The 27,481-nt window shown below is 45.2% G+C and overlaps 2 protein-coding genes across 10 annotated transcripts in view; one reads left to right on the plus strand and one right to left on the minus strand.

The window, feature by feature from the left end:
• Positions 1–10,263, minus strand: part of WDR25 (WD repeat domain 25) — a 138,136-nt gene extending 127,873 nt beyond the window's left edge. The window contains exons 1-3 of one of the 7 annotated variants that reach the window (XM_012747083.3): positions 10,206–10,263; positions 9,177–9,307; positions 2,697–3,535 (exon numbers count right to left, since the gene is read on the minus strand). In XM_012747083.3, the coding sequence (XP_012602537.1) occupies positions 2,697–3,497 (801 nt within the window). In that variant the 5' untranslated portion in view covers positions 3,498–3,535; positions 9,177–9,307; positions 10,206–10,263. The other 6 variants (XM_012747084.3, XM_012747085.2, XM_076003717.1 and 3 more) reach the window with 6 other exon arrangements.
• A 70-nt stretch (positions 10,264–10,333) lies between these two features.
• WARS1 (tryptophanyl-tRNA synthetase 1) overlaps positions 10,334–27,481 on the plus strand; it is a 41,067-nt gene continuing 23,919 nt past the window's right edge. The window contains exons 1-5 of one of the 3 annotated variants that reach the window (XM_012747094.3): positions 10,334–10,439; positions 12,331–12,424; positions 15,386–15,521; positions 24,488–24,701; positions 26,672–26,780. In XM_012747094.3, coding sequence (XP_012602548.3) covers positions 15,411–15,521; positions 24,488–24,701; positions 26,672–26,780 — 434 coding nt within the window. In that variant the 5' untranslated portion in view covers positions 10,334–10,439; positions 12,331–12,424; positions 15,386–15,410. Of the gene's footprint in view, positions 10,440–11,249; positions 11,466–12,330; positions 12,425–15,385; positions 15,522–24,487; positions 24,702–26,671; positions 26,781–27,481 lie in introns of those variants that run through there. The other 2 variants (XM_076003718.1, XM_076003719.1) reach the window with 2 other exon arrangements.

A 27,481-nucleotide genomic window follows, 5' to 3' on the forward strand; every position in this document is an offset into this window, starting at 1 on the left:
ATTTTTTTTAAGTACGGTACAACAATCTACATTTTTTCAAATACAGTTAAGTCGTCTTCTTCTGGAACATCATCATAACTCTCCAAACCCCGAATTCCATCCTGAATTTATTGTGACTCTATTTCCTTTAGAACTATTGGCCCCAATCTTTCCTGTCGAGCAGTAGGGCTCTCATGGGGCAGTTGAGAAGGGCTGCTTGTCTTCTTTACCACAACGCGATGAAATGCACGGGTTGTGCAGATACACTGCGTAGCCACGCCCATCACGAGGTCGTATTTTCGGGGTGGGGCTTATATTGCGCAAATGCTTAGAAATTCTGCTAGGGCTTATTTTATGGGTAGGTCTTATTTTCAGGGAAACATGGTAGAAGGTGCTCTGCCCATCTCTGCGCACAGCAACTCACCTCCTGCTCCAGCCTGCGCTGCCAACATCTGCCAGACTGCCCTCATCCTCCCTACAGAGTCGTAGAGAGGTGCCTGCCTGTGCCCCTCAGGTGGCCCGCCCCACAGTCACAGCTATCTTCCACAAAACCCCTGCCAAATGCCAGGGTGTAGACTGGGTGCTCTGGACACCCCTGTTCACTCTGATGTCAGCCTGTCTGGGGGTGAGGCTGCAAGCCCCTACGCAATGAGAGACAAGGGAGGCAGGCTACTGTGTCAGCTCCTCAAGGGTGAGGACTTTGTCTTGGTCAGCACTTCTTCAGCACCCAAAATGGGGCCTTGCACAAAGCTAGAGCCCACTAAACACTTGCTCAATGGATGGTCTAGTGGGGGAGACTCTTCAGAGACAAAGACTCTCCAAGCTGGGCTTGGTTCAGCAGGGATTTAACAGGCAGGAAAGTAAAGGGAAGGGACCCTCGAGAGAGGGAGGGAAAGTGCCAAAGCATGGCAGGAGCAAGTCCCCAAAAGAAGGTGACCTCAGGGAGGACCATGGACCATCACTGGGACCCCAGGGCCAGTCAGACACTGCCCAGAGGAGAGGAGGCCTAGCCCAGGTCTGCCAGAAACCCTCCCGACAGCTCCCCCACCCTCTGCCACACGGACGCTCAGGAAGGAGAGCGGAGGAGCCCCAGGACCGTGGGATCGATCCAAGCATGCTCTGATCCACAGCACGATGCCAGAGGCCACCATGCAGACTTCACAGCCCCAGACATCTCAGAAGAAACACCAAAGACCTGAGTAAAAACCCCGGGATCCCAGGCTGAAGACAGAATGTGACATCCCCCACATAACTCCATTGGCTTTGCCAGAAAAGAACACCGACAAGCTACTTCAGGACTTCAATTGGCCACTTGAAAATGACACCCATCGATTCAGCTCATTTCAAAGACTTCACTATACTTGGAGCCTCCTTTTGTCACTTCAGAAAATGCCTCCTAGGGAAAAAAGCTCAAAATGTAACTTGCAAATAAAATGACTTGAGTAAGTTGGTTCCAGAACTCTCAGGAAACTAGGGGGAGGAAGCCAATGTTTACTGAGCAACTGTGGGGTACCTGGCTCTGTGCAAGGTGTTGTTTAAGCAATTTTTTCACATGATCACATGACATAGGTACAATTATGCCCTTTCACAGAAGAGACACCAGACCCCGAGGCAGGACAGCTCGGGCTGGCCAACCAGCTACTCTGCAGCAAAGCTAGATTTGAAGCCAAGACCCTCAAAGCCATTTTCTTTCCAAGAGGCTTTTGTTCAGCTAGCATTTATTTGGCACCCACTACATATCAGGTGCTTTGCCAAATGCCAGAGAGAGAGAGAGAGAGAGAGAGAGAGAGAGAGAGAGAGAGAGAGAGAGAGAGAGAGAGAGAGAGAAAGGAGGGACAGTGCACAGCCTGGAAGGGCTAGAGACAGGTCCCAGGTGGGTGCAACATGCCCTGCCACACCAGGTACCTGCATACCGTGGGGACTGTATTGCTATTACTGCAGTAGCTTATAAAAATCAATAACACAATGAAAAAAAGGTTTTGTTGTAAAACCAGAAGTCCCCAGCATGACACGGGAAGCCCTCCCTCATCTGGTGGCCCCTGCTGCTTCCATGGCCTTGGGTCCTCACCCCCTCATGCTCAAAGCCAGCTCTCCAAGCCCTCATGCTGGGGGCCAATGCACACACAGGGAGACCACCCTTCTGCCCCCTTCACCAAGCAAAACTTCCCCTGGTCAGGAAGCCTTCGCCAAGCCCTCCCAGGCAGGGCTGGTGCCCTCTCACTGGGACACACACTGCTCTTGTGTAACCTGCCGCGGTCCCATCCCCACAGCCACTTGTCCATAGCTCCTGTCACACTGTGCAAGCTCTGAAGCCAGGGGCTGGCTCCATCTACCTTCGCACCCCCACATCCAGCTCAGAACTGGCCCAGAACCGGCACTGCTCAATGCTCAACAGGGTCACAGAGGATGTCCCCAGTTCCCAAGGCTGTTCTCCCTCTGATCACTCTCAGTCACCTGTCCTCCCAGGGTCCTCTGGAGGGTAAGAATCTGGTGGCCTGGGCAAGGTAGCATCAGAAAAGGGATGGGGCAGGAGGGACCCATGACACAGAGCTGACAACAGACAACCTCTCTTGAATGCACCAAAGATAATTACAGAAATCTCCAAAAAGAAATGCTCAGCTTGTAACTACCCTTCTACCTCATTGTGTTTTGACAAAACATTCCAACAATTTATTCCTAAGAACATCTGATAACAGAAGTTTCCTCTCAAGTCTTACCTTGAAGGTTTTATCCATAGAAGTTGAGAGAAGCATGTGGCTCTTAGAACGGACTGGACACCACTGAATGCTGTTTACAGGGCCCTTGTGGCCTCTCAGGTAGAAAAGCATTTTTGTAGGAACTGTGGTTTCTTTATAATGACTGCTCAAATATGGCTGAATAAAATCAGATGCTACAGGGGCCACACGGAGAGGGGCTGGGGCACAGCCAGCAGGTGTACCCTCTGGCTCCACGTCTTTACTCTTGGCTGTTTCTGTGCTCACTGCTTGCAGCTGTCTTAGTCTTTTTGGAGTATATGGTATGACACAGTCCTCACACCTTTTCTTCTGAAAAGAGTTGCCATTTTTATCTGTGGTTTCAGATTCGTTTTGAACGTGGAAAGATGACTTGGGGGAACGCCAGGGGAGTTTTACTTGCTTAAAGTGGGAAGCTGCCAGGGGCGTGTGGCTGGCTGGAGCATGGGTAGTCCACAAAGAAGAATAAGAAGGCCTGCTGGTGGGGAAGGTGACTTCAGGCTCCTTCCTGGGCCACTGAAGCCTCTGGCTGGGGCAAGATCCCAGATCACTTCTCCCAAGCCGAGCCAGTGGGAGACAATGGCTCCTTGAGTCTTCACAAGAGCCATGCTTTGAGGGCTGTGCCCCCTCTTTTGTCACATCCAGTACACCAGATGAAAAATCCTCCTGCCCAGGAGGTTTGGGCACACCAGAAGTGTCTTTCACCTGGCCAGCATCATTAAAACTTACTGCAGGCTCAGTCTCAGCTTCTGAGTCCGAATCATCGTAAGCCACCAACGAAGCCATTAAAGACAGTTTCTTGCTGTCGTTCCAGGGCAAACTACCTAAGACCAAACAAGGCAAGAGTCATAAAATGTGCATGGAAGAATATTTGTATAGTTAAAAGAAAGCATGTCATCTAGGAAATCTAAGAATTCAAGATCCACAAAAATAAACACAAAAAAGATGGCCAGGCGCAGTGGCTCATGCCTGTAATCCTAGCACTCTGGGAGGCCAAGGCAGGAGGCTCGCTCAAGGTCAGGAGTTCAAAACCTGGCTGAGCAAGACTGACACGCCGTCTCTACTAAAAAAACAGAAAGAAATTAGCTGGACAACTAAATATATATAGAAAAAATTAGCCGGGCATGGTGGCACAGGCCTATAGTACCAGCTACTTGGGAGGCTGAGGCAGAAGGATTGCTTGAGCCCAGGAGTTTGAGTTTGCTGTGAGTTAGGCTGACGCCACAGCACTCTAGCTCAGGCAGAGTGAGACTCTGCCTCAAAAAAAAAAAAAAGAATAAACACAAAAAAGAAAGACTTTTCTATATACCAGGCACAATTAGAAGATGTAATTTTTTTTTTTTTTTTGAGACAGAGTCTCGCTTTGTTGCCTAGGCTGGAGTGAGTGCCATGGCGTCAGCCTAGCTCACAGTAACCTCAAACTCCTGGGCTCAAGCGATCCTTCTGTCTCAGCCTCCCAAGTAGCTGGGAATACAGGCATGAGCCACCATGCATGGCTAATTTTTTCTATATATATTAGTTGGCCAATTAATTTCTTTCTATTTATAGTAGAGACGGGGTCTCGCTCTTGCTCAGGCTGGTTTCGAACTCCTGACCTTGAGCAATCCGCCCGCCTTGGCCTCCCAGAGAGCTAGGATTACAAGCGTGAGCCACCGCGCCCGGCCTGTTTTCTTTTTTTGAGACAGTCTTGTTCTGTTGCCCGGGCTAGAGTGCCGTGGTGTCAGCCTAGCTCACAGCAACCTCAGACTCCTGGGCTCAAGCAATCCTTCTTATCAGCCTCCCGAGTAGCTGGGACTACAGGCATGTGCCACCATGCCCAGTTCATTTTATTTTATTGTTTTTTTAATCTTAAAAAAATTTTTAGGCCGGGCGCTGTGGCTCACGCCTGTAATCCTAGCTCTTGGGAGGCCGAGGCGGGCGGATTGCTCAAGGTCAGGAGTTCAAAACCAGCCTGAGCGAGACCCCGTCTCTACTATAAATAGAAAGAAATTAATTGGCCAACTGATATATATATATAAAAAATTAGCCGGGCATGGTGGCGCATGCCTGTAGTCCCAGCTACCCGGGAGGCTGAGGCAGAAGGATCACTCGAGCCCGGGAGTTTGAGGTTGCTGTGAGCTAGGCTGACGCCACGGCACTCACTCTAGCCCGGGCAACAAAGTGAGACTCTGTCTCAAAAAAAAAAAAAAAAAAAAAAAAAAAAAAATTTTAATTGATGCATAATAGATATACATAGTATTGAGGTCCATGTGATAACTCAATACATTCATATAATTTGTAAAGATCAAATCAGTGTACTTGGGATATCCATCATCTTAAATATATGTCTTCATGCTAGAAACATCCAAATTATTCCCTTCTATTAATAGCTACTTTGAAATGTACAGTTCATTTTATATATTTTTTTTAGTTGTCCAGCTAATTTCTATTTTTAGTAGAGACCAGGCTCTCACTCTTGCTCAGGTTGGTCTTGAACTCCTGACCTTGAGTGATCCACCCGCCTCAGCCTCCCAGAGTGCTAGGATTACAGGTGTGAGCCACCACGCCCAACCAAGACACAAGATTTTAAAGATATCTTTGGGAGACCAATTTTGGCAGTATATAAGGTTTTTTTGTTTTGTTTTGTTTTTTGAGACAGAGTCTCACTTTATTGCCCAGGCTAGAGTGAGGTACTGTGGCATCAGCCTAGCTCACAGCAACCTCAATCTTCTGGGTTCAAGCAGCCTCAGCCCCCCGAGTAGCTGGGACTACAGGCATGTGCCACCATGCCCGGCTAATTTTTTCTATATATATATATTAGTTGGCCATTTAATTTCTTTCTATTTATAGTAGAGACGGGGTCTCGCTCTTGCTCAGGCTGGTTTCAAACTCCTGACCTCGAGCAATCCACCCACCTTGGCCTCCCAGAGTGCTAGGATTACAGGCATGAGCCACCGCGCCCGGCCAATAAGTTTCAATACATAATTTTGGCTGGGTGTGGTGGCTCATGCCTGTAATCCTAGCACTCTGGGAGGCCGAGGCAGGAGGATGGTTTGAGCTTAGGAGTTGGAGACCAGCCTGAGCAAGAGCGAGACCCTGTCTCTACTAAAAATAGAAAGAAATTAATTGACCAACTGAAAATATATAGAAAAAATTAGCCAGGCATGGTAGTGCATGCCTGTAGTCCCAGCTACTCTGGAGGCTGAGGCAGGAGGATTGCTTGAGCTCAGGAGTTTGAGATTGCTGTGAGCTAGGCTGACACCACGGCACTCTAGCCCAGGCAACAGAGTGAGACTCTGTCTCAAAAAAAGAAAAGAAAGGCCGGGCGCTGTGGCTCACGCCTGTAATCCTAGCTCTTGGGAGGCCGAGGCGGGTGGATTGCTCAAGGTCAGGAGTTCAAAACCAGCCAGAGCAAGAGCGAGACCCCGTCTCTAATATAAATAGAAAGAAATCAATTGGCCAACTGATATATATATATATAAAATTAGCCGGGCATGGTGGCACATGCCTGTAGTCCCAGCTACTCGGGAGGCTGAGGCAGAAGGATCACTCGAGCCCAGGAGTTTGAGGTTGCTGTGAGCTAGGCTGACGCCACGGCACTCACTCTAGCCTGGACAACAAAGCGAGACTCTGTCTCAAAAAAAAAAAAAAGAAAAGAAAAGAAAAGAAATAAATAAATACATTATCTTTATCCCAATCACCCTACTGTAGAACTCTACCTTACACAAATACTAGCATTTGTTTGCTCTATGTATAAATCTATAAAGATAACTGTATAAAGAAGGCCTTCAACATTACTTATTAACTCAGAAGGACATATATTCATCAGCATGAATGAGGTTAGGTCTGAGAACAGGGAAATGGAAAGATGTCCAGGATCCACCAGGTGGGAAAAGCATGCCACCTACCCCCTTACTTCTCCCCCTTCTGTTTTAGCGCTTCCCTCTTTTCTCTCTGCCTGGAACAGATAGCCTCTTTCTGATATCCCATCTTCACATAAGCCAGTTGGAGAGACAGACCCACAACACAAGGCTAAGGCCCTGAGGCATCAGTCCCTAGGGCACTGGGAGCAATTCTGAGTTGTGAGCTAAATCCACCCATTTCACCCTAACCACACAGATTCATACAACAGTGAATTTCTACTTTTTCAAAAATTCTTCCTGGCCAGGCGGGGTGGCTCACTCCTAAATCCTAGCACTCTGGGAGGCCGAGGCGGGTGGATCATTTGAGCTCAGGAGTTCAAGACCAGCCTGAGCAAGAGCTAGACCCATCTCTACTAAAAATAGAAAGAAATTAATTGGCCAACTAAAAATATATAAAAAAAAAATTAGCCAGGCATGGTGGCACGTGCCTGTAGTCCCAGCTACTCGGGAGGCTGAGGCAGAAGGATTGCTTGAGCCGAGGTGTTTGAGGTTGCTGTGAGCTGGGCTGACGACACGGCACTCTAGCCAGGGCAACAGAGTGAGACTCTGTCACTAACTAACTAACTAACTAACTAACTAACTAACTAACTAACTAACTAAATAAATAAATAAATATAAAAAATTCTTCCCGGCCAGGTGCGGTGGCTCACACCTGTAATCCTAGCGCTCTGGGAGGCCAAGGCAGGTGGATTGTTTGAGCTCCGGAGTTCAAGACCAGCCTGGGCAAGAGCAAGACCTCCTGTCTCTACTAAAAATAGAAACAAAATTAGGACAACTAAAAAATATGCATAAATAATTAGCTGGGCATGGTGGCGTATGCCTGTAGTCCCAGCTACTTGGGAGGCTGAGACAGGAGGATTGCTTGAGCCCAGGAGTTTGAGGTTGCTGTGAGCTAGGCTGACACCACGGCACTCTAGCCCAGGCAACAGAGTGAAACTCTTGTCTAAAAAAAAAAATTCTTGGCAGGGCGTGGTGGCTCATGCCTGTAATCCTAGCACTCTGGAGCCGAGGCAGGCAGATTGCTCGAGGTCAGGAGTTTGAAACCAGCCTGAGCAAGAGTGAGACCCCATCTCTACTATAAATAGAAAGAAATTAATTGGCCAACTAAAAATATATATAGAAAAAATTAGCCGGGCATGGTGGCGCATGCCTATAGTCCCAGCTACTTGGGAGGCTGAGGCAGAAGGACTGCTTCAGCCCAGGAGATTGAGGTTGCTGTGATCTAGGCTGACACCACGGCACTCACTCTAGCTCAGGCAACAGAGTTAAGACTGTCTCAAAAAAATAATAATAATAATTCTTCCTTAAATTCTGAACCACTATGTACAATAAATTGTTATCAACTAGTTTCAGAAAGAAGTGCTTTGGTCTAGATTTCAATATTTTAATTCTGTGCTGTTAGCACCAAGCACAGTTAAGAGGAAAATAAGGATGCCAGGCACACTCAGGACAGCAGAGGGCGTACTGGAACAACACAGAACACAGGCAATGGACCAATTTCCAAGAAAACCAGGTGTGCCCTGGTTTCCAGCTGAACTCTTCTCCCAGCATTTGAGGTCAGGTCAACTTCCAAAGATTCCTTCCAGGTCCTTTGTCAAGCCATTCCTGTCTATCACTCACCTCTTCCTATAGACAATGGATTTCCACAGGCCTTGGAATGAACCACCCACCCCTTCCACACCTATCCCCCAATGGCAACATTCAACTGAAGGGCTCTGTTGCCATACAGGTCAGGTCACCATTCAATACATGTGGTCAGCCTCCTTCAATAATGCCAAACCCCCTCGAAGCCTAATCCAGGCAGGTAACAACTTCCACACACAAAGCCACATTCTAAATAAAACTTCTAAAACCAGCCGGTCCATCTCAAATGGAACTAGTATAGAAACTAGTATGAGAGACTAATTAGGAACTACTAGAACCATTCACAAAATGATTTGGCATTTCTGTTCTCCAAATACTAAGCCTGGTCCTGAAGCCAGTCTCAACTCCTGTGCCAAGGCACTGCCCACCACAGCACCCCATTCCTTCCTGTCAGTGGGACCCCACCAGATTCTCAACAGGATGCCCGTCCTTAGCCATTAGGATGGATCCCCACCCAGTCACCCCTCCCCAGATTGTCAGATGGGGGACAGTCTGTCAATCATGTTCATCTGCATGTTCTTGGAGGTGGGCAGATGAATTGGCCTCCTGGCTAAGCATATTTTGTGAATAATCTTCCCTTCTCTAGGCAATGATCAACTTTGCAAGTTCCAATATGTTAAATAACACATTTTTGCCTGTGTATGCAGAGATTGAGGAAGTAATTTTAAAAACCCATACATAATAAAAGACTTTGTTGCAAAAAAAAAGAAAACAACAAAAAAAAAACCAGCACCCCCAGCAGTCGACTCACAGCAGAGGTCTATAGCTGAAGATCCAACAGTAGCATGGCCCTGACAGGGCAAGGCAGAAAGGACTGAATGAACGCAAGACAGTGGACCACAGGGTTCCTGATACACCCTGCTGCACGTGCATTTCGTTCAGTCAGTCAACAAACACTGATGAAGTGTTGTCTACTCACCAAGCCCCACGTTGGGCACGAGGAACACAGTAGTGAACAGAACAGTAAATGACGCTCACCACACTCACAGGCCAGTGGGAAGAAACAGACTATAATCAAATGAAATAGAAGACATCGGGTGGTGACAAATCCTGAGGAGAAAAGTAAAACAAAGAAGGGTAGGTGAGCTTAGGGTTGCAGTATCACATAAGGAGGCTGAGGCAGAACTCAGAGGAGGTCACTTCTGGGAAATGCCCTGGAGAAGGCAGGGAGCAGAGGTGACAGGAGGTGATGCAGACTGAACCAAGAGAACCAATTAAATGGGGCGAGAGAGGAATCAAGGAAGATTCAAGGAAGACAGACAAAATCGGAGAAGGCTGGGAACTGGTGGGAACAACATAAACTTTAGGAAGTGTTTGCTGCCTTTTCTGTCTCTAAAACAAAAGAAAATTTTTTATAGAAAGAGGGGAGTGATTAAACGAAGAAGAAGAGAGGCAGCCAGATGGAAGAAAAGGCAAGGGTACTGGAGAAAAGAGGCTAAGGAAGGGGAGAGTGGCTTGACAGTCATTAATTAGTTTGTCAACTCCATTAGGGCAGAATTTTTGGTTTTGTTCACTATTCAATTCCCAGCGTCTACATATATTTGTGGAATGCAAACTGGTGAGAAGAGGGGCGGCAAAGGAAAAAAAAAAGAATATTGTCATCCAACAAACATTTCCTGATTACCTACTCTGTGTCAAGCCCCAAGTTGGGTCTGGTGTGGGCGGAGATTAAACACAAAACACAGATCCCGCCCCCGGAGGTCACAGACCGATGAAGGCAACAAACAAGATACAAAGAAAGATGGGTTTTGAAGGATGAATAGGAGTCAGCTGAACTGTCAATGATAAGAGGTAAGGGTGGTCCAAAGCACTGCCCTTTTGGAAGGAACGGGAAATAAAAGGAAGGAGAGCGGCGAGGAAAGACCGCGCGCTAAGAGGCACGGAGCGTTCCGGGCGTTGCCCCGTCCCGGCCCGCTCCCGCCCGGGGCCCGCCGCTCACCACACGCACCGGAAGCGCTTGGTCCTACCGGAGGCCAACCGGCCTGCGCTCCGCCGCCAAGTCGTGTTCCGCCGCGGCGCTGGGGACGCCAGCCAATCAGCAGAGACCTCTGCCCCGCCCCCGCGTGACAGCCAATGATGGCAGAGCCGGGCCGGAAGTTGTTCCGGCCGGACGGCGTTTCCACGGACAACCAGGAGGTAACCCGTGGCTGGCCGGCAACGCTGACTGGCCCCGCAGGGCCTGGTAAGTGAGGGGAGGGAGGCCCGGGGCGATGAAGCGAGGGGATGAGAGAGGGAGTGGTGGAGGGACGCAGGGGCGGCGCCCGGTGACTGGGCCTTCCGCAGGCCCCCTGCCGGAGTGTCCTCTTCGGAGCCCGGCTCGCTGCCCGCCGCGTTCTGGCACCGCGAGGGGCGCGGGGGCTGCCACGGACCCCCTAGCCTCTCTGCTCCGAGCGCCGCCGACCTGCCCTGTCGCCCCCTCCCGCTGTCACGGGCCCTTCACCGTCCCCACCTCTTCCCGTTTCCCAAGGAGAGAGGCCCCCCATTTGTATTTAGTGCCTGCCATGTACCGGAGGCTTTGCCTGTAGTATCACACTTGGTCTCCTCAATCCCAATGTTAGGAGGCTTCTTTATGCCCATTTCATAGATGAGGAAACTGAGGGAGGAGCAGAGAATTAATGTGACTTGCCCAAGTTTCGAAGCAAGAAAATGCCCAAATTGGAATTGAAATCCAAGTCTCTCTGCCCCTAGAACTCATGATCTGTGCACTGCACTGCACTGCGCGGCCTCGGTGAATAGCTGCAGGGAATTTGCAGTTCGCCCTTTCTGCCGCCCACTACTACACATAAACACAATTACACTGACACTGAGGGTGGGGAACAGGAAGAGGGCGGGGAGGTTATATGGAGGCCAGCCGTATAAGGGGTAAGGGGTGGCTGATGCAATGACCAGCTAATGGCTTGGTTCTCTAGAGGGTTTCATTGTTCTTAACCCGGCCCCCCCAGCCAACCTTCCCCTGATTGGACAGTCTCATCAAGAAAGTTGGTCTAGAGGCTCTAATGTTTCTGGGAATCTGGGTGATTTCTAGGAAACTTATGTGCATGTAACTGAAGGGTGAGGTATACAAGAAAGAGAAGATCCTGTTTTAAAAAGGAAACTGAAAGAAAGAGGGAAAGAGTATTAAAGAGCACTTGGGCAGGGTATTTATTCATTGCTGCTCGACTGCCCAGTGTGACTAGTGGCCACCTCTGCAGTGTCTCCCACAACCTAGGTATGTATTGCCATCCTCGCCAGGCTTGGAGTTTGTTAGTGTTTTTTACCAGCCTTATTATACCAAAGTGCTGGAAACCTTGGTTAAGGGGGTAATGAGTTATCTCTCTCTTAGGATTAGAGTATTGTTCATTTTATTTCATCCCGCTCCAGTAATCCAAAGTTGAAGTGATTCACTGCTTCCATGGGGAAAATAGATACTGGATGAGCATTTGCCTGCTTGGATTCATAGCTTCTCTTTCAGCATCTTCATGTTGGCTGTCATATTTTTCAATGATGCAGCCCCTTCATTAGTCAACATCTGAACATATTAGCATTCTTATTGTAATACCCAAAATTATGTAATGCTTCATATAAATTAATGTCTTCTTTGCCTTTTAAGATAATGTTCATTTTAGTCTCTGAAGGGGAAACTCATCTCTCCTCTTAGTGTTTAAAAAAAAGTTGAACATAATCTGTTCCAAAGTTTGGGGTGTAAGGAACTCTTTGCTCTAATGAAGTCATTTTCTTGTCCTCTGGGAACTTGCCAGCCCAAAGTCATTGTCACCTACACTCTGGGGCCAAGATGTGAAGGGTGGTATTCCAAGCATCCAGAAACTTCTGGGGCATCTGCTCTTCCTGGCTACTCCAGAATTGGCTATTATTATTATTTTTGTTTTGTTTTTTTGAGACAGAGTCTGGCTCTGTTGCCTGGGCTAGAGTGCCATGGCATCAGCCTAGTTCACAGCAACCTCAAACTCCTGGGCTCAAGCAATGTTTCTCATCAGCCTCCTGAGTAGCTGGGACTACAGGCATATGCCACCATGCCCGGCTAATTTTTTCTATATATATTTTTAATTGTGCGGCTAATTTCTTTCTGTTTTTAGTAGAGACAGTGTCTTGCTCTTGCTCAGGCTGGTCTCGAACTCCTGACCTTGAGGAATCCTCCCGCCTTGGCCTCCCAGAGTGCTAGGATTACAGGTGAGCCACCGCGCCTGGCCAGAATTGGCTATTTTGATGCCACCCTTCTCCAAATCACAGAATTAGTATATCCTGTCCATGCTCCTGGAGGATTGGAACAAAAAAAAAAAAGAATTAGTATATCCTGGTAGGCAGAGGTTAGCAGTGAGTGAAGAAACCAGACTAGGGATGTGCAACCTGGAGAAGACCCCAGGAGACCAGCCTGCTTCTCCGCAAATCTCAAAAGGCTCAGCTCAATATCAGGACGTTAAACAAGAGGCTCTCGAAAGTCCAGATTAGAGAATCAACCTTCAACTGGAACAACCACTTATAAAGATATTATAAGAGGGCACAAACCTTAGAGGAAAAGGTTGAACTCGATGACTTAACAAGATTCTTCAGTTAGTAAATGTTTAATTGGTAAGCCAACTGTGTACCAGGTACTAGCAGTACATGTAAGAATAAACCTAGTGTTGCTTTCACTATCCACTGGAGAAGACATGAATAACTAAAATGTAGTGTAAAGTTGCTAAAGGAGTGCTTGGGATCATAGAGGGTGGAGCCACCAACTTGGCCTCAGGCACAGAGTTCAGGAGAAGCTGTGAAGAATAACTGAGGTTTAAATTGGAAATATTCAGCAGTGTCCAGCAGAGGAGGGTGTAGAACATTTCTGGCAGGGGAACAGCTGGAATTCTGAGAGCACATGATCGAGAGGGCTTTGGCATCAGATCCTAGCTTAGCTACTCTCTGGCAATGGAACTTCAGAGGGTTGTTCTCATGCCCCTGAGCCACCAGCCTCTTGTCTGTTAAAGCATACAGTCACACCCAGTTTTGGGAGAATCTGGGATAATGTGTAAAGTATCTGGACATGATGTTTGATCATTTGTGGTTAGAAGTAATTCTCATTACTTTGATTGTTATTTGATACTGGCAAAAACCCCCAGGAGAGAAATGGGTAATTGCTAATTTGGTCGGCTTGTTGCTGGGAAGGGGATGGGGAGCCTGAGTGTTTCTGTTTCCTAGCACTAGACAGAAGGTATTCTACCTTCCTTCTCTTTCTTATGGGCCTCCCTAAACTGGATGCTTTGTTATCTGAGTAAGTAATCTCACCAAACTTCCCTTTCTGAGACTTAGGGTGATTCTCATCAAAGAGGAGAAAGAAACTGGCTGCTGACCCATCCTAGTTTCAGTATTATAGTTTCATTGAGTCATATAAAGATTGATTGAGTTAAAATTTACTTTTTTTTTTTTTTGAGACAGAGTCTCACTCTGTTGCCCAGGGTAGAGGGCCATGGCGTCAGCCTAGCTCATAGCAACCTCAAACTCCTGGGCTCAAGCAATCCTTCTGCCTCAGCCTCTCGAGAAGCTGGGACTACAGGCATGCGCCACCATGCCTGGCTAATTTTTTCTATATATTTTTAGTTGGCCAATTAATTTCTTTTCTATTTTTAGTAGAGACAGGGGTCTCACTCTTGCTCAGGCTGGTTTCAAACTTCTGACCTTGAGCAGTGTAGCCCCCTCGGGCTCCCAGAGTGCTAGGATTATAGGCATGAGCCACCATGCCCAGCCTTTTATGTTTATTTTAAAACAATAAATATACAAACACTTCAGATAGCTTGATAAGATTGAGCCACCACACCTGGCCTTAAGCAAATATTTAAGAAGTGGATAAATACAAATAAATTACACCACAGATGTGTGTGTTTGGTTCATAGAGTTAAGTCATTTGTAGGATAATGGTTGAAAGTGTAGGCTTTGGGGTCAGACTACCTGAGTTTATATCATAGCCACTTACTGGCTGTGCTGTCTCCGACAAGTTTTTTAACCACCCTGCTTCATCTGTGAAATGGAGATAACAAGTCTTTCTCATAGGATTGCTGTAAGGCTTAAGCAGATTGATGTGTATGAGGTGCTTAGAACAATACCAGGTGTAGATGTGTTCAAATTTAGCAGTGCTGGCATTAGCCTCCTCATCGTCTTCCTCCTCCAAGGTATTGCAACAAGTTAAGGCGAAGCTAAAGTTCAGCCACGTTTTGAAGAAAATTAATTTAATAACAGTACTCATAATGTATTTTCATCTTGCTTTGCAGTTTACAAAGTGCTGCCATGTTGTTTTTTTCATTTTGTTCTCATAATAGCCCTTGAGGTAGGTGAAGAGGTTCCTGGCACCATTTTATGGGTGAGGAAACTAATACACAGAAAGGAGAAGTAACTGACTCAAAAGGGGGCTGATAGTGACCTAGTTTTTGCCTGCCCTCTGCCCCACCTTTTACAAGGTTAATAGTAAATAGTGACTAATAGAGGCTATAGGCACACCTACTTAAAAGGTTTGCAGTTAAATAAGGCAGCATGTGGCATGGACAGTCTGTAGATAGTCCTGACCCTATTTGGAATTCAGAACAGATAATGGCCTGTCCCCACCCCAGTGCTTACTTTGTCTGAGAACAGAGCAGCTGGCCAGCAGTGGAATCCATTTGTTCAGTGTTATTTTGGTTATGGCTGCAAAAGCTTGAGAGTTTATCCATAAGGCAATTAAGATAAAGAGCAAATAGCAATTTATCGAATGTTTTTGGCTCTAGTGAACTTAGGGTTATTAAAGCACACTGATATTTATTCCATGAGCAAACCCAAGACATTCCTATCTTCTGGGCATGGGGTGAGGAACAGGAGGCACCACCAGACACAAACTTGGTCCTGGCTAGGAGGGATCATCCTCTGCAGACTTCAAGTCAGTAAATCATAGCAACTCCTTTAGTCCTCCTCATTGGCATTTGTTCTTCCTCTTCTCTTTTTCATTGCCCCAAATTTCTCTTTATATTTGTATTAATGTTATATTATCTATATACTTTATTGTAACTTCCCTCACAACCTTTTCAGAAAGGACTAGGACAGCTGCAGTGGATTGTTAATCTCTCTTTTTCCTTTCTTTCTTTTTTTCCCCATTCTTGTCTCAACTGCTGGACAAATCCTCTGACACCCTAGCCAGTTGTGATCCTGGTCCTAAAAGATGGCGGACGTGCCCAACGGTGAGCCCTGTGCCTCTCCGCTGGAGCTGTTCAACAGCATAGCTACTCAAGGGGAGCTCGTGCGTTCCCTCAAAGCCGGGAAGGCACCAAAGGTACGTGATTTTATTGGGTCCTTCATACATGCAGCTGAGCCTTCGGATCTGTGGGGTTGTGTTACTGTGCCTGTTCCCAGGGTCCTATTCCTTCGATGACTGAGGTGTTTTTGTCATAAATGTAAATGAATGTATTTTTCTCTCTCTTTTTTTTTTTTTGGTTGGTGTTTCTCAAACTTTTTTTTCTTTAATGTATAATCTGCATCCAAGAGCCAGTGTATTTTTCTCTTTATCAACATCATGATGCCTGTGATGTAAAGAATCAGTGGTTCTCAAAGCCTTTGTGAAATATGGCAGCCCTCCAAGCCGCCTCTACCCATTTCCTGCTCCCTGGCACAAATATTTTTAATTATTTTAACTGATTCTTTGGGTATTTACACCCCATATCTCTAACTATCCTGCTTGTTCCGTTTCTCCTTGTTGATTTTCAAGTTTGAGGCTTTCACGTGGAAAAGAGGAATTCACATTTTCACAAATGCATTTTCCCATCCCTCCAGTCTCCTAGTATATAACTGAACTTAGGTCAGTATTCACCTGATTTATGACCATGTAAACACTTTAGACAGCTGTACCATCAAGTATGAGATGAGTACTTTTCCTTTCCTGTCCAACTCTTGTTTTCTCTGGAGTTAATACTTGCCTTAATTTCTGTTTGCTTGGCTTTTTTAGGTACTAAAGATAATGTACCTTCAGGCTCTGTCTGAGTTGGCTGAATCTCCTCTCAGCCACTCCTCTCAGACATCAGCTAGTCTATCAAATTCATGTTCTTCCTTCAGATCGTCTCTCCCAGGAACTTCTACCTGCTTCCTCCGGACTGGTGGCACTTGCCTTCCACACTGCCCATCTTGGGGTCTTCTTTCACTGTTGACCCAGAGGTTCCCTTCACCTCCATCTGTGGGGTCCCCTGTCTCCTGGTCCTGCCTTGCTTTACTCTATTTTGGCAGAGCAAATCTTCCAATGGTTTCTGAAAAAAAACCATTGGTAGAAAGGAAATATTTTTTGTGAGATCTTGCTCATCTGAAAGTATATTTATTTTATCTAAAACTTGATTATAATTAGGCTGGGTATAGAGTTCTAGCATGGAAGTGATTTTCCCTCGGAATTCTAAAGCCATTACTCCATCGTTACCTCACTTCCAGGGTCACTGCCAAGAAGTCAGATGCCATTCCTTTGTTTTTCTCTGTGGAAGTTGGTAGGATCTTCACTTTGTTCCAGTGTTCTGAAATTTCTTAGGATAGGGGCTCACAGCTCCTTTCAGACTGGAAACTCTTGACCTTTAATTCTCAGAATCATATTATTTATTTGATCTCTTCTGTTCCCTTTCTTCTCTCCTTATAGGCTTTTTTTTTTTTTTTTTTTTTTAGATTTTCAAGATTGAAAAAATATAGGCTTTTTTTATTCTAAGACTATTCCTCTGATTTTCTTATTTTGTGACTTTTACTTTCCATTTCTTTTTTTTTTTTTTTTGAGACAGAGTCTCACTTTGTTGCCCAGGCTAGAGTGAGTGCCGTGGCGTCAGCCTGGCTCACAGCAACCTCAATCTCCGGGGCTCAGCGATCCTACTGCCTCAGCCTTCCGAGTAGCTGGGACTACAGGCATGCGCCACCATGCCCGGCTAATTTTTTTGTATATATATTTTTAGTTGGTCAATTAATTTATTTCTATTTTTGGTAGAGACGGGGTCTCGCTCAGGCTGGTTTCGAACTCCTGACCTTGAGCAATCCGCCCGCCTCAGCCTCCCAAAGTGCTAGGATTACAGGCGTGAGCCACCATGCCCGACCTCCATTTCTTTTTGTTGCTGTTCTTCTTTTGGCCATATTTCCTCAACTTGTAAAACTCCTGGTGTTTTTCATTTCTACTATCATGCTTAACCCCCAAGAGCTTGTTTGCTGTCTGAATGTTCCTTATAGCATCCTGCTCTGATTTCATGGGTACCTGTCATCCCTTTATCTCTGATATCTTTTTTTTTTGAGACAGAGTCTCACTCTGTTACCTGGGCTAGAGTGCCATGGCGTCAGCCTAGCTCACAGCAACCTCAAACTCCTGGGCTCAAGCAATCCTTCTGCCTCAGCCTCCCGAGTAGCTGGGACTACAGGCATGCGCCACCATGCCCGGCTAATTTTTTATATATATTTTTAGTTGGCCAATTTATTTCTTTCTATTTTTAGTAAGATGGGGTCTCGCTCTTACTCAGGCTGATCACAAACTCCTGAGCTCAAACTATCCACCCACCTTGGCCTTCCAGAGTGCTAGGATTACAGGTATGAGCCACTGTGCACGGTCTATCTCTGATATCTTTTTTTTTTTTTTTTTTTTGAGACAGAGTCTCGCTTTGTTGTCCAGGCTACAGTGAGTGCCGTGGCGTCAGGCTAGCTCACAGCAACCTCAAACTCCTGGGCTCGAGCGATCCTTCTGCCTCAGCCTCCCGAGTAGCTGGGACTACAGGCATGCGCCACCATGCCCGGCTAATTTTTTATATACATATCAGTTGGCCAATTAATTTCTTTCTTATAGTAGAGACGGGGTCTCGCTCTTGCTCAGGCTGGTTTTGAACTCCTGACCTTGAGCAATCCGCCCACCTCGGCCTCCCAGAGAGCTAGGATTACAGGCGTGAGCCACCACGCCCGGCCTATCTCTGATATCTTGATGGTAGTCTTCCTGATGTTTTCTGCCCCTTTATAATCTCAGTTTTCTCCAAATTAATTTTTTTCCCATCTGACTTTCATATTAGAGGCAATCCTCAAATGTTTGCGGCTTCACATCTATCCACTTGCATTTTAGAGGGAGCACTGAGAGCTTTTGAATGTGCCGGGCATTTGGGAGTAGCTTATAAGGTTCCACTTTCTGGAGTCTTCTCCCTTTTGTTGGGGAATCTTTGGTGTCAGGGTCTTTAGATCTTTCCTTTGAAGTGAGGCAGATTCCCCAGAGAAAGCTCCTCCAGTTTGCTCTCAAAAGGGTGGAAGTCTAGCTGCCCTCACTCCACAGCTGAGCGGGAGAGAAGTGCTGGGCTGTTTGATCCTTCTCTGGAGCTCTGTTCTGTGTGCTGCCCCCGCCCCCACCCCCACCATGCCTAGTGTCCCCAGTCTAGGCACTTGTAACTCTGTCCTCCTTCAACACAAAACCTCTCAGTCGAGGAATGAGAGGGGGAGAAAGGAATCTGAATAACTGCTTCTTGGAACAGACTTTCAACCAGTGCTCCTGTTTTTATAAACCCTTTTACCACCACTCCTGCAAGTACCCAAGGCCACTAGTACCTGAGCCACTGGGGAATTCCATAGCAGTGTAAGCGCAGTCACTGCCCACAGTGTCTTGGCATTTGTTTTTCTCTCGTGCTCAATGAGACACCAGTCATCCATCAGCTTTCCAGCTTCTGAAACCTTGTTGCTGTCATCTTTTTTCCTGTTTCCTTTGTGCTCATGGGATTATACCTTTTTAAAAGCTCTATGTAGGTTTCAGAAGTACCATGGTTAGTCTATATCCTTAACTGAAGCATAGGTGCCTCATTTCTTTCTGGGGCACCTCCACTTCTAAGTTCCCCAGCTTCATCTCCGTGACTTCCTTTTACATCACTGTCAACTCCTGCATCTTCTTTTCAAACATCTCTTTCTTGCTTGTCACCAAATGGTGTCAGCCATCTCACAAAAGTTTGCTTTGACTATTTGGACCCCAAGTAAACCATTATAATTTAAAGGAAATAAATAGTACTGAAAGAAAGTGATGTCAAAAAGAAATTGGGGCCGGTCATGGTGGCACATGCCTGTAGTCCCAGCTCCTCAGAGGCTGAGGCTGTAGGATGGCTTGAGCCCAGGAGTTTGAGGTTGCTGTGAGCTAGGTTGATGCCACGGCACTCTAGCCCAGGCAACAGAGCAAGACTCTGTCTCAAAAAAAAAAAAAAAGAATTTGGGAATTCACAGAAAAAGATTTACTTACCAGGTAGGGCTCAGTTGGTAGATTGAGCCCTACCAGGGCTCAGTTGGTAGCCCAATCTACCCTACTCAGGTAGGGTAGATTGGGCTAAGTTGCTTTAATACAAAAATTTTAGATAAATAAAGGACCCAATGAGCTTGTTCACTCTATAAGCCCATTTGGGGAAGTTGACAGTGATAACATAAAATTTGAATAATATTTAGTAACAATTTTAGTTATTATTTCTTAGCAACTATAGTTATGTTCATTATTTATATTTTAGTCAATGAGCAATACTTAATACAGTTTATAATAACTCTTCCAAGTGAATTCTTTGACTAACGCATATGGCGGGCATATACTAGAGAGATCAGAGGTTACACAATGAGACCAGAGTTAAATGATGAAAAATTCAGAAGTAAATCTGTGTCTGACCCTGAAATGTGTTGGTAACAGAAGCACTTGATGTTTCAGAAATTAACTTTTAGCTAAATGGTTGGGCCACATTGGAGGCACCCAAGCCCTGAATGGTACTGTCAGTGCTTTCTCCATCTTCTCCTGCCATTTATCTAGGCCATGGCCCTTCAAGTTCTTTTCCGCTCCAGAATATCTAAAGAATAAGACCCTGTCTTCCACTAACAACAGCTTGGTAAAGAAGGGAGTCTCCCTGGGAGATAGGACAGAATCTGGGGTCTGTGAGGGGAGATAGTTTGAACAGGACTAAAGAAATAATGCTGGATCTTTGGGGTTAGGAGCAAGAGAAGAGCCCTTTTTTTTTCCTTTTCCTTTTAGTTTAAGTAAACTTTAAAAATCGAGGCCAGACACTGCAACTCACACATGTAGTTCAGCATTTTGGGAAGTTGAGGCAGGAGAATTTCTTGAGACCAGGAGTTCAAGACCAGCCTGAGCAGGAGCAAGACTCTGTCTCTCAAAAAAAAAGGAAAAATTAACCAGACATGGTGGCATATGCCTGTAGTCCCAGCTCCTCAGGAAGATTGCTGGAGCCCTGGAGTTTTAGGTTGTGTTGAGCTATGATGCCACTGCACTCTAGCCTGGGCAAGACCTTGTCTCAAAAAAAAAAAAAAAATTGAAATATACCATTCATACAGAGAAATATGGCAATCTTAGGCAGCTCCCTGAAGTTTCACAGAATGACTGTGCCTGTGTAACCAGCTCCCAAATCTAGAGCCAGCATAGCAGTGTCTGGAAGCCACCCTTACACCCTGAGAGCACCCCCAAACTCCTGCCACCATGGACAGCTCTGCCCGCGTCAGGACTTTACAGAATCACATAGTACGTAGTCTTTTGTGTCTGGCTTTTTTCAGAACATCAGCTTTTATTTTATTTTATTTTATTTTTTGAGACAGAGTCTCGCTTTGTTGCCCAGGCTACAGTGAGTGCCGTGGCGTCAGCCTAGCTCACAGCAACCTCAAACTCCTGGACTCAGGCAATCCTTCTGCCTCAGCCTCCCAAGTAGCTGGGACTACAGGCATACACCACCATGCCTGGCTAATTTTTTCTATATATATTAGTTGGCCAATTAATTTGTTTCTATTTATAGTAGAGACGGGTCTGGCTCTTGCTCAGGCTGGTTTTGAACTCCTGACCTCGAGCAGTCCGCCCACCTCTGCCTCCCAAAGTGCTAGGATTACAGAGAACATCACCTTTTAAATTCTGTTTCAGTGTCCTGGTCCATGTTAGATTGAGAATAAAAAAATATAGATAGGGAGAGCTTGCTTGTCTATTTCAGTCCCATTGCAGATTGCAGATGGTTCTTGAGCAGGGACATTGGTTAAATGTTTGACTTTCCATAAGCCTCCTAGTTACAAGCAGAATTAGACTAAATAGAGTATGAAATGTCAACACAGCTAGTGATTAAAGAATATCTATTGCAGTGTACTTCAAAGCAAGGTAAGTCTTCCTGTATTTAATTCTATAGAATTTACTTACTAAACATTTACTTTTTGCAGATGCTGAGCCTTTGCACTGCAGAAATTAAATTAGTAAAACATACTTACCTATCTAACCTGGGCAAACATCTCTCTTATATGAGTTGTATCCATTGGGTTATGGATTGCACAAATCTGACTCATTTTCATGATGAATTCCAGGTAATTTTATAGTTTAAAACACAGATTACCCCAGAATAACAGTCCTCTGGCCCAGGTGCTATACCTGATGGAACAGTTCTCTCTGAATGGAACTTGATGTTGTGGTTCTCCACTAGGAAGCCCAGTTTATAGCACATTCTGTATCGTACACTCTGAGTGGAAATGTTTGTATTTCCCTTGGCAAGCAAATTGGACTGTGTATATTCTTTGTGATTCAATCCAGCAAAGCCAATTACCAGAGTAGAGATTTAGGGCATAGCATGACTAATCGGTTTAATTAGGCCTGCTTTTTTAAATACCAGGCCTCCAGGGATGGCCACTGTGGGCTCCTGGAAGAGAAGGTCTTTAATAGAGTTCCAAAGTACCCAAGGATACATTTTACATTTTTTTAAATTTTTTCCCAAATTCTGTGGGTACAAATATTGTTAGGGTTACAATACAATACAAATATTGTTAGGGTTACATATCTTGCCCCTGCCCCCCTCCTCACCCCGCTTTGCCAGAGCTTCAAGCGTGTCCAGTCTTCAGGTGGTGCGCCCTGCACCCACCATGAAAGTGGGTACCCTTCCCCTTCTCACCCCTTCCACCTGTTCACCTCCCATTAACAAATTTTTTTTTTTTTTAGACATTTTGGTTACAGTGTGTTTCTTTGCCTCTCTCTAAAAAGGGATAGTGGTAATCCTTTCCCCACTACAGTGCTCATCATATCCTTAAGATGTGGGTCTCCCCTCCTCAGATCCCTGTTGAACAATACAATTATTTGAACACCATAGCTTTAGGCTGTCAGTACCCATTTTACATTTTTTTTTTTAATGTTTATTTATTTATTTATTTTGAGACAGTCTCACTCTGTTGCCCAGGGTAGAGTGCTGTGGCATCAGCCTAGCTCACAGTAACCTTAAACTCCTGGGCTCAAGCAATCCTACTGCCTTGGTCTCCCGAGTAGCTGGGACTACAGGCATACACCACCATGCCCGGCTAATTTTTTCTATATATATTCTTAGTTGTCCAGCTAATTTCTTTCTATATTTTTTTTAGTAGAGATGGGGTCTCACTCTTGCCCAGGATGATTTCGAACTCCTGAGCTCAAACGATCCTCCCACCTCAGCCTCCCAGAGTGCTAGGATTACAGGCATGAACCACCACACCCTGCCTTTTATGTTTATTTTATTTTATTTTATTCTTTGAGATAGAGTCTCACTCTTTTTTTTTTTTTTTTACTCTAACAAAATTAAATGGGTCTGTGGAAGAGTCTCACTCTTGTTGCCCTAGCTAGAGTGCTGTGGCGTCAGCCTAGCTCACAGAAACCTCAAACTCCTGGGCTCAAGAGATCCTCCTGCCTCAGCCTCCCGAGTAACTGGGAAACTGGGACTGATTTTTCTATATATTTTTAATTGTCCAATTCATTTCTTTCTGTTTTTAGTACAGACAGGGTCTCGTTCTTGCTCAGGCTGGTCTTGAACTCCTGAGCTCAAACAATCCACGCTCCTTGGCCTCCCAGAGTGCTAGGATTTATTTTTATTTTATTTTATTTTATTTTATTTTATTTTATTTTATTTTATTTTATTTTATTTTATTTTATTTATTTATTTATTTATTTATTTATTGAGACAGAGTCTTGCTTTGTTGCCCAGGCTGGAGTGAGTGCCGTGGCGTCAGCCTAGCTCTCAGCAACCTTAACCTCTTGGACTTAAGCGATCCTGCTGCCTCCGCCTCCCAAGTAGCTGGGACTACAGGCATGCACCACCATGCCCGGCTGATTTTTTCTATATATCTTAGTTGGCCAATTAATTTGTTTCTATTTATAGTAGTGACGGAATCTCGCTTTTGCTCAGGCTGGTTTTGAACTCCTGACCTCGAGCAATCTGCCCACCTCAGCCTCCCAGAGTGCTAGGATTACAGGCGTGAGCCACCCCTCCCGGCCTTTATGTTTATTTTATTTTTTTTTTTTTTTTTTTTTTTTTTTTTTTGAGACAGAGTCTCACTTTGTTGCCCAGGCTAGAGTGAGTGCCGTGGCATCAGCCTAGCTCACAGCAACCTCAAACTCCTGGGCTCGAGTGATCCTTCTGCCTCAGCCTCCCGGGTAGCTGGGACTACAGGCATGCGCCACCATGCCCGGCTAATTTTTTATATATATATATCAGTTGGCCAATTAATTTCTTTCTATTTATAGTAGAGACGGGGTCTCGCTCTTGCTCAGGCTGGTTTTGAACTCCTGACCTTGAGCAATCCGCCCGCCTCGGCCTCCCAAGAGCTAGGATTACAGGCGTGAGCCACAGCGCCCGGCCTTATTTTAAAATAATAAATATACAAACACTTCAGATAGCTTGATAAGATTCCTAAAATGTGGTGGTGGTGTAACTATTTTCTAATGAATCTCTCCTTAATTTATAACCTGGCAGCTTACATTTTTTCCCTTGCTTTTATCTGTTTGAGTTGCTGTTACTGTCCTTGGTGGCATCATTGGTTAAGTTTCAATAAATGCTCATCTCAACCTGCATGGAATGTAAAAACTAGTTCAATGCAGAACTCAGTATACTCGATTAAAGGAGTTTGTCAGGCTTGTTCTCTGGCATCAGTGATGTTTGAGAAATATTTAGCATATTTAACCTTATCATAAATGACAGTGAATATCGTATCACTATTACTGTTCCAAAGTGTTCATGGTAGTAATCCACAGCACTAAAATAACAGGTGTAAATGAAATACTTTCAAACCCATGATTTCTTTGATTTCTGTAGGTAAGCTCTTTCACCTCTCTGAGTCTCAAATTTTTCAGCTAGGAAAGGACAGGGAGTGACAATGATGCCTGCTGCCTCACTGGGTTGTTGGGAGACTAAACAAGGTGACATGTGTGAGAGCATTTAGCACAATGCCTGCCACACAATAGGCACTCAGCAGATGTTAGCTATTGTTACTATAGCCTTCACCTTTATATCCTTTGTGCAGGATGAAATTGATTCTGCAGTGAAGATGTTGCTGTTCTTAAAAATGAGCTACAAAGACGCCATGGGGGAGGATTATAAGGCTGACTGCCCTCCTAGGAATACGGCGTCTGAGAGTAACTGTGGCTCAGATGCCACCGAAGCCGAAGAGGATTTTGTGGACCCGTGGACGGTACAGACAAGCAGCGCAAAGGGCATTGATTACGACAAGCTCATTGGTATGTCCTCAGCTCTCTTCTCCAGAAAAACCCTCAACCTTTAGAAGTGATTCTATTGATGTTTTTAAATTTTGAATCAATCATAAATACAGTGAGGTTTCAACGCCAAGAAAAAAATAGATCCTAAAATCTTTTGTTTGTGCATTATATTCCCAAAGAATTATTTCAAAATAAAGTAACAATATGAAACTTATTTCAAAACAGTGATCTATAATAGACAGCTTAGTAGAAGCTTTTTCCCCTTTTTTAAGCAATTAAGAACTTAGGAAAGGCTACTGAAATGGGCATCTTTGCAGTCATTTAGTGGTTACAAGTCAATCATAGATTACTGAGTTTTGCCTCCAGTGATGTCGATTATAGAGTCAGAAGCCTGGAGGTCAGCTTAAGAAGGGTGACTTATCACAAGTGGCAAGTCCTCATTGTCAAGCCCTTCCTAGAGAGTCTTCCTGCTCAGGAAATACCATTGCCATTAGATTGAGATCATTGCTAATTGTCAAGGAAGAAACAGAACTAAAATGTTTATCTAAGCCAAAGCTATTTTTCATGATTTGAGTATAGACTATCATGAGGGAAAATTCACTTGAGGACAAACATTGAATTCAATAAATATGAGAGAAATGGGCAGGGCGTGGTGGCTTATGCCTGTAATCCTGGCACTTTGGGAGGCTGAGGTGTGAGGATTGCTTGAGCCCAGGCATTTGAGGTTGCAGTGAGCTAAGCTGAGGCCAGGGCATTCTAGCTAGCCCGGGGGGACAGAACAAGACTCTTTTGTTTTGTTTTGTTTTTGAGACAGAGTCTCTGTTGCCTGGGCTAGAAAATGTGAGAAATCATGGTTGTCAGTGGATATAAATTTTACCTTAAAATATATATATATGTATGTATGTTTTTTGTGTGTGTATATATATATATATATATATATATATATATATATATATATTTTTTTTTTTTTTTTTTTTTTTTTTTTTTTTTTTTTGAGACAGAGTCTCGCTTTGTTGCCCAGGCTAGAGTGAGTGCCGTGGCATCAGCCTAGCTCACAGCAACCTCAAACTCCTGGGCTCAAGCGATCCTGCTGCCTCAGCCTCTCGAGAAGCTGGGACTACAGGCATGCGCCACCGTGCCCGACTAATTTTTTCTCTATACATTAGTTGGCCAATTAATTTGTTTCTATTTATAGTAGAGACAGGGTCTCGCTCTTGCTCAGGCTGGTTTTGCACTCCTGACCTCGAGTGATCTGCCCACCTCAGCCTCCCAGAGTGTTAGGATTACAGGCGTGAGCCACTGTGCCCGGCCTGTTTTTGTATATATGGTTGTCAAAAGTTGATAGCTAGGCCGGGCGCGGTGGCTCACGCCTGTAATCCCAGCTCTCTGGGAGGCCGAGGCGGGTGGATTGCTCGAGGTCGGGAGTTCGAAACCAGCCTGAGCAAGAGCGAGACCCCGTCTCTACTATAAATAGAAAGAAACTAATTGGCCAACTAATATACATAGAAAAAATTAGCCGGGTATGGTGGCTCATGCCTGTAGTCCCAGCTACTCGGGAGGCTGAGGCAGAAGGATCGCTTGAGCCCAGGAGTTTGAGGTTGCTGTGAGCTAGGCTGACGCCACGGCACTCACTCTAGCCTAGGCAAAAAAGCAAGACTCTGTCTCAAAAAAAAAAAAAAAAAAAAAAAGTTGATAGCTAGCCTGCATTCTGGGTATGTTTCCCATCAGAATCCAATCTCAGGCTAAAACAGCAGTTTGTTCTGTAATTTAGTTCCTGTTTTGCTGGTTGTGATCTCAGCTGTCATTTAATACAAACGACCTTTTACTTTGTGTTGGGGGAAAGGATCTATAGCAGAACACCTAAAGAGGTTGGATTCATTAAGATTGTGCATGGAACACTCATTTTTCCCCTTTATTTCAGTAATATCTGGTCACTAAACCTTCTTCCACCTAAAAAAGTCATCCCTTATTTTTTCCAATTTTTTTTCCAGTTCGATTTGGAAGCAGTAAAATTGATAAAGAGCTGATAAACCGAATAGAGCGAGCCACTGGCCAGAGACCACACCGCTTCCTGCGCAGGGGCATCTTCTTTTCACACAGGTCAGGGCCCTTCACCACAGGCCTTCTCGTCCGTCCTCCTCTTTTAGTTCCAAAAATCAGGAGGCAGCTCTTCTCTTAAGCTGCCTGGAACTGTGGGGAAAGCAGCAGCCACTTGTAGGAAGACCGGGATCACCTTGTGTCCTGTCGGTAACTCACTGTGGTATCCTGCTTGTCTGTTCACCCTCAAGCCCTTAGTTTATTCATCTGTAAATGGCCCACCTCACTAGGTAGGGGTCAAGTTCATAGCAGATGAGATTCATGCCAGAATTCATGTTGCAAATTATAAAATGTCATGAAAACAAAAGAGAGTAACATGTCCAAGTTTAGCATTTCCCACGAAATGAATAGTAAGCTTCCTGAAATTACATACCCTCTTCCTTTTATTGTCCTAGCCTACTCATAAACAATATCAAAAACAAAACTAACAGAGAGGGTACATGGAACAAAGTAGCCCCACTTCGACCGTAAATTCCAAGCAGATAACATCAAGAAATGGGAAGGTTCGAAAAGGATTTCTACCTCTCCCACCCTCCAGATTACTTGGGTTGGGGCAGGCCCATTTTCAAAGCTGTGTCTATGGAATTTATGATCCGGGGTAGGTTGTACTGTTCTGCTGGCACTTCATGGTTACTAGAGAGCACCCCCAGGACAGAACTCAGCAGTCTTCCAATTCTCCTTACAAAGAATTCCAGGCCCTGCTG

This window comes from Microcebus murinus, chromosome 6 (assembly GCF_040939455.1).
Source record: "Microcebus murinus isolate Inina chromosome 6, M.murinus_Inina_mat1.0, whole genome shotgun sequence".
Taxonomy (NCBI): domain Eukaryota; kingdom Metazoa; phylum Chordata; class Mammalia; order Primates; family Cheirogaleidae; genus Microcebus; species Microcebus murinus.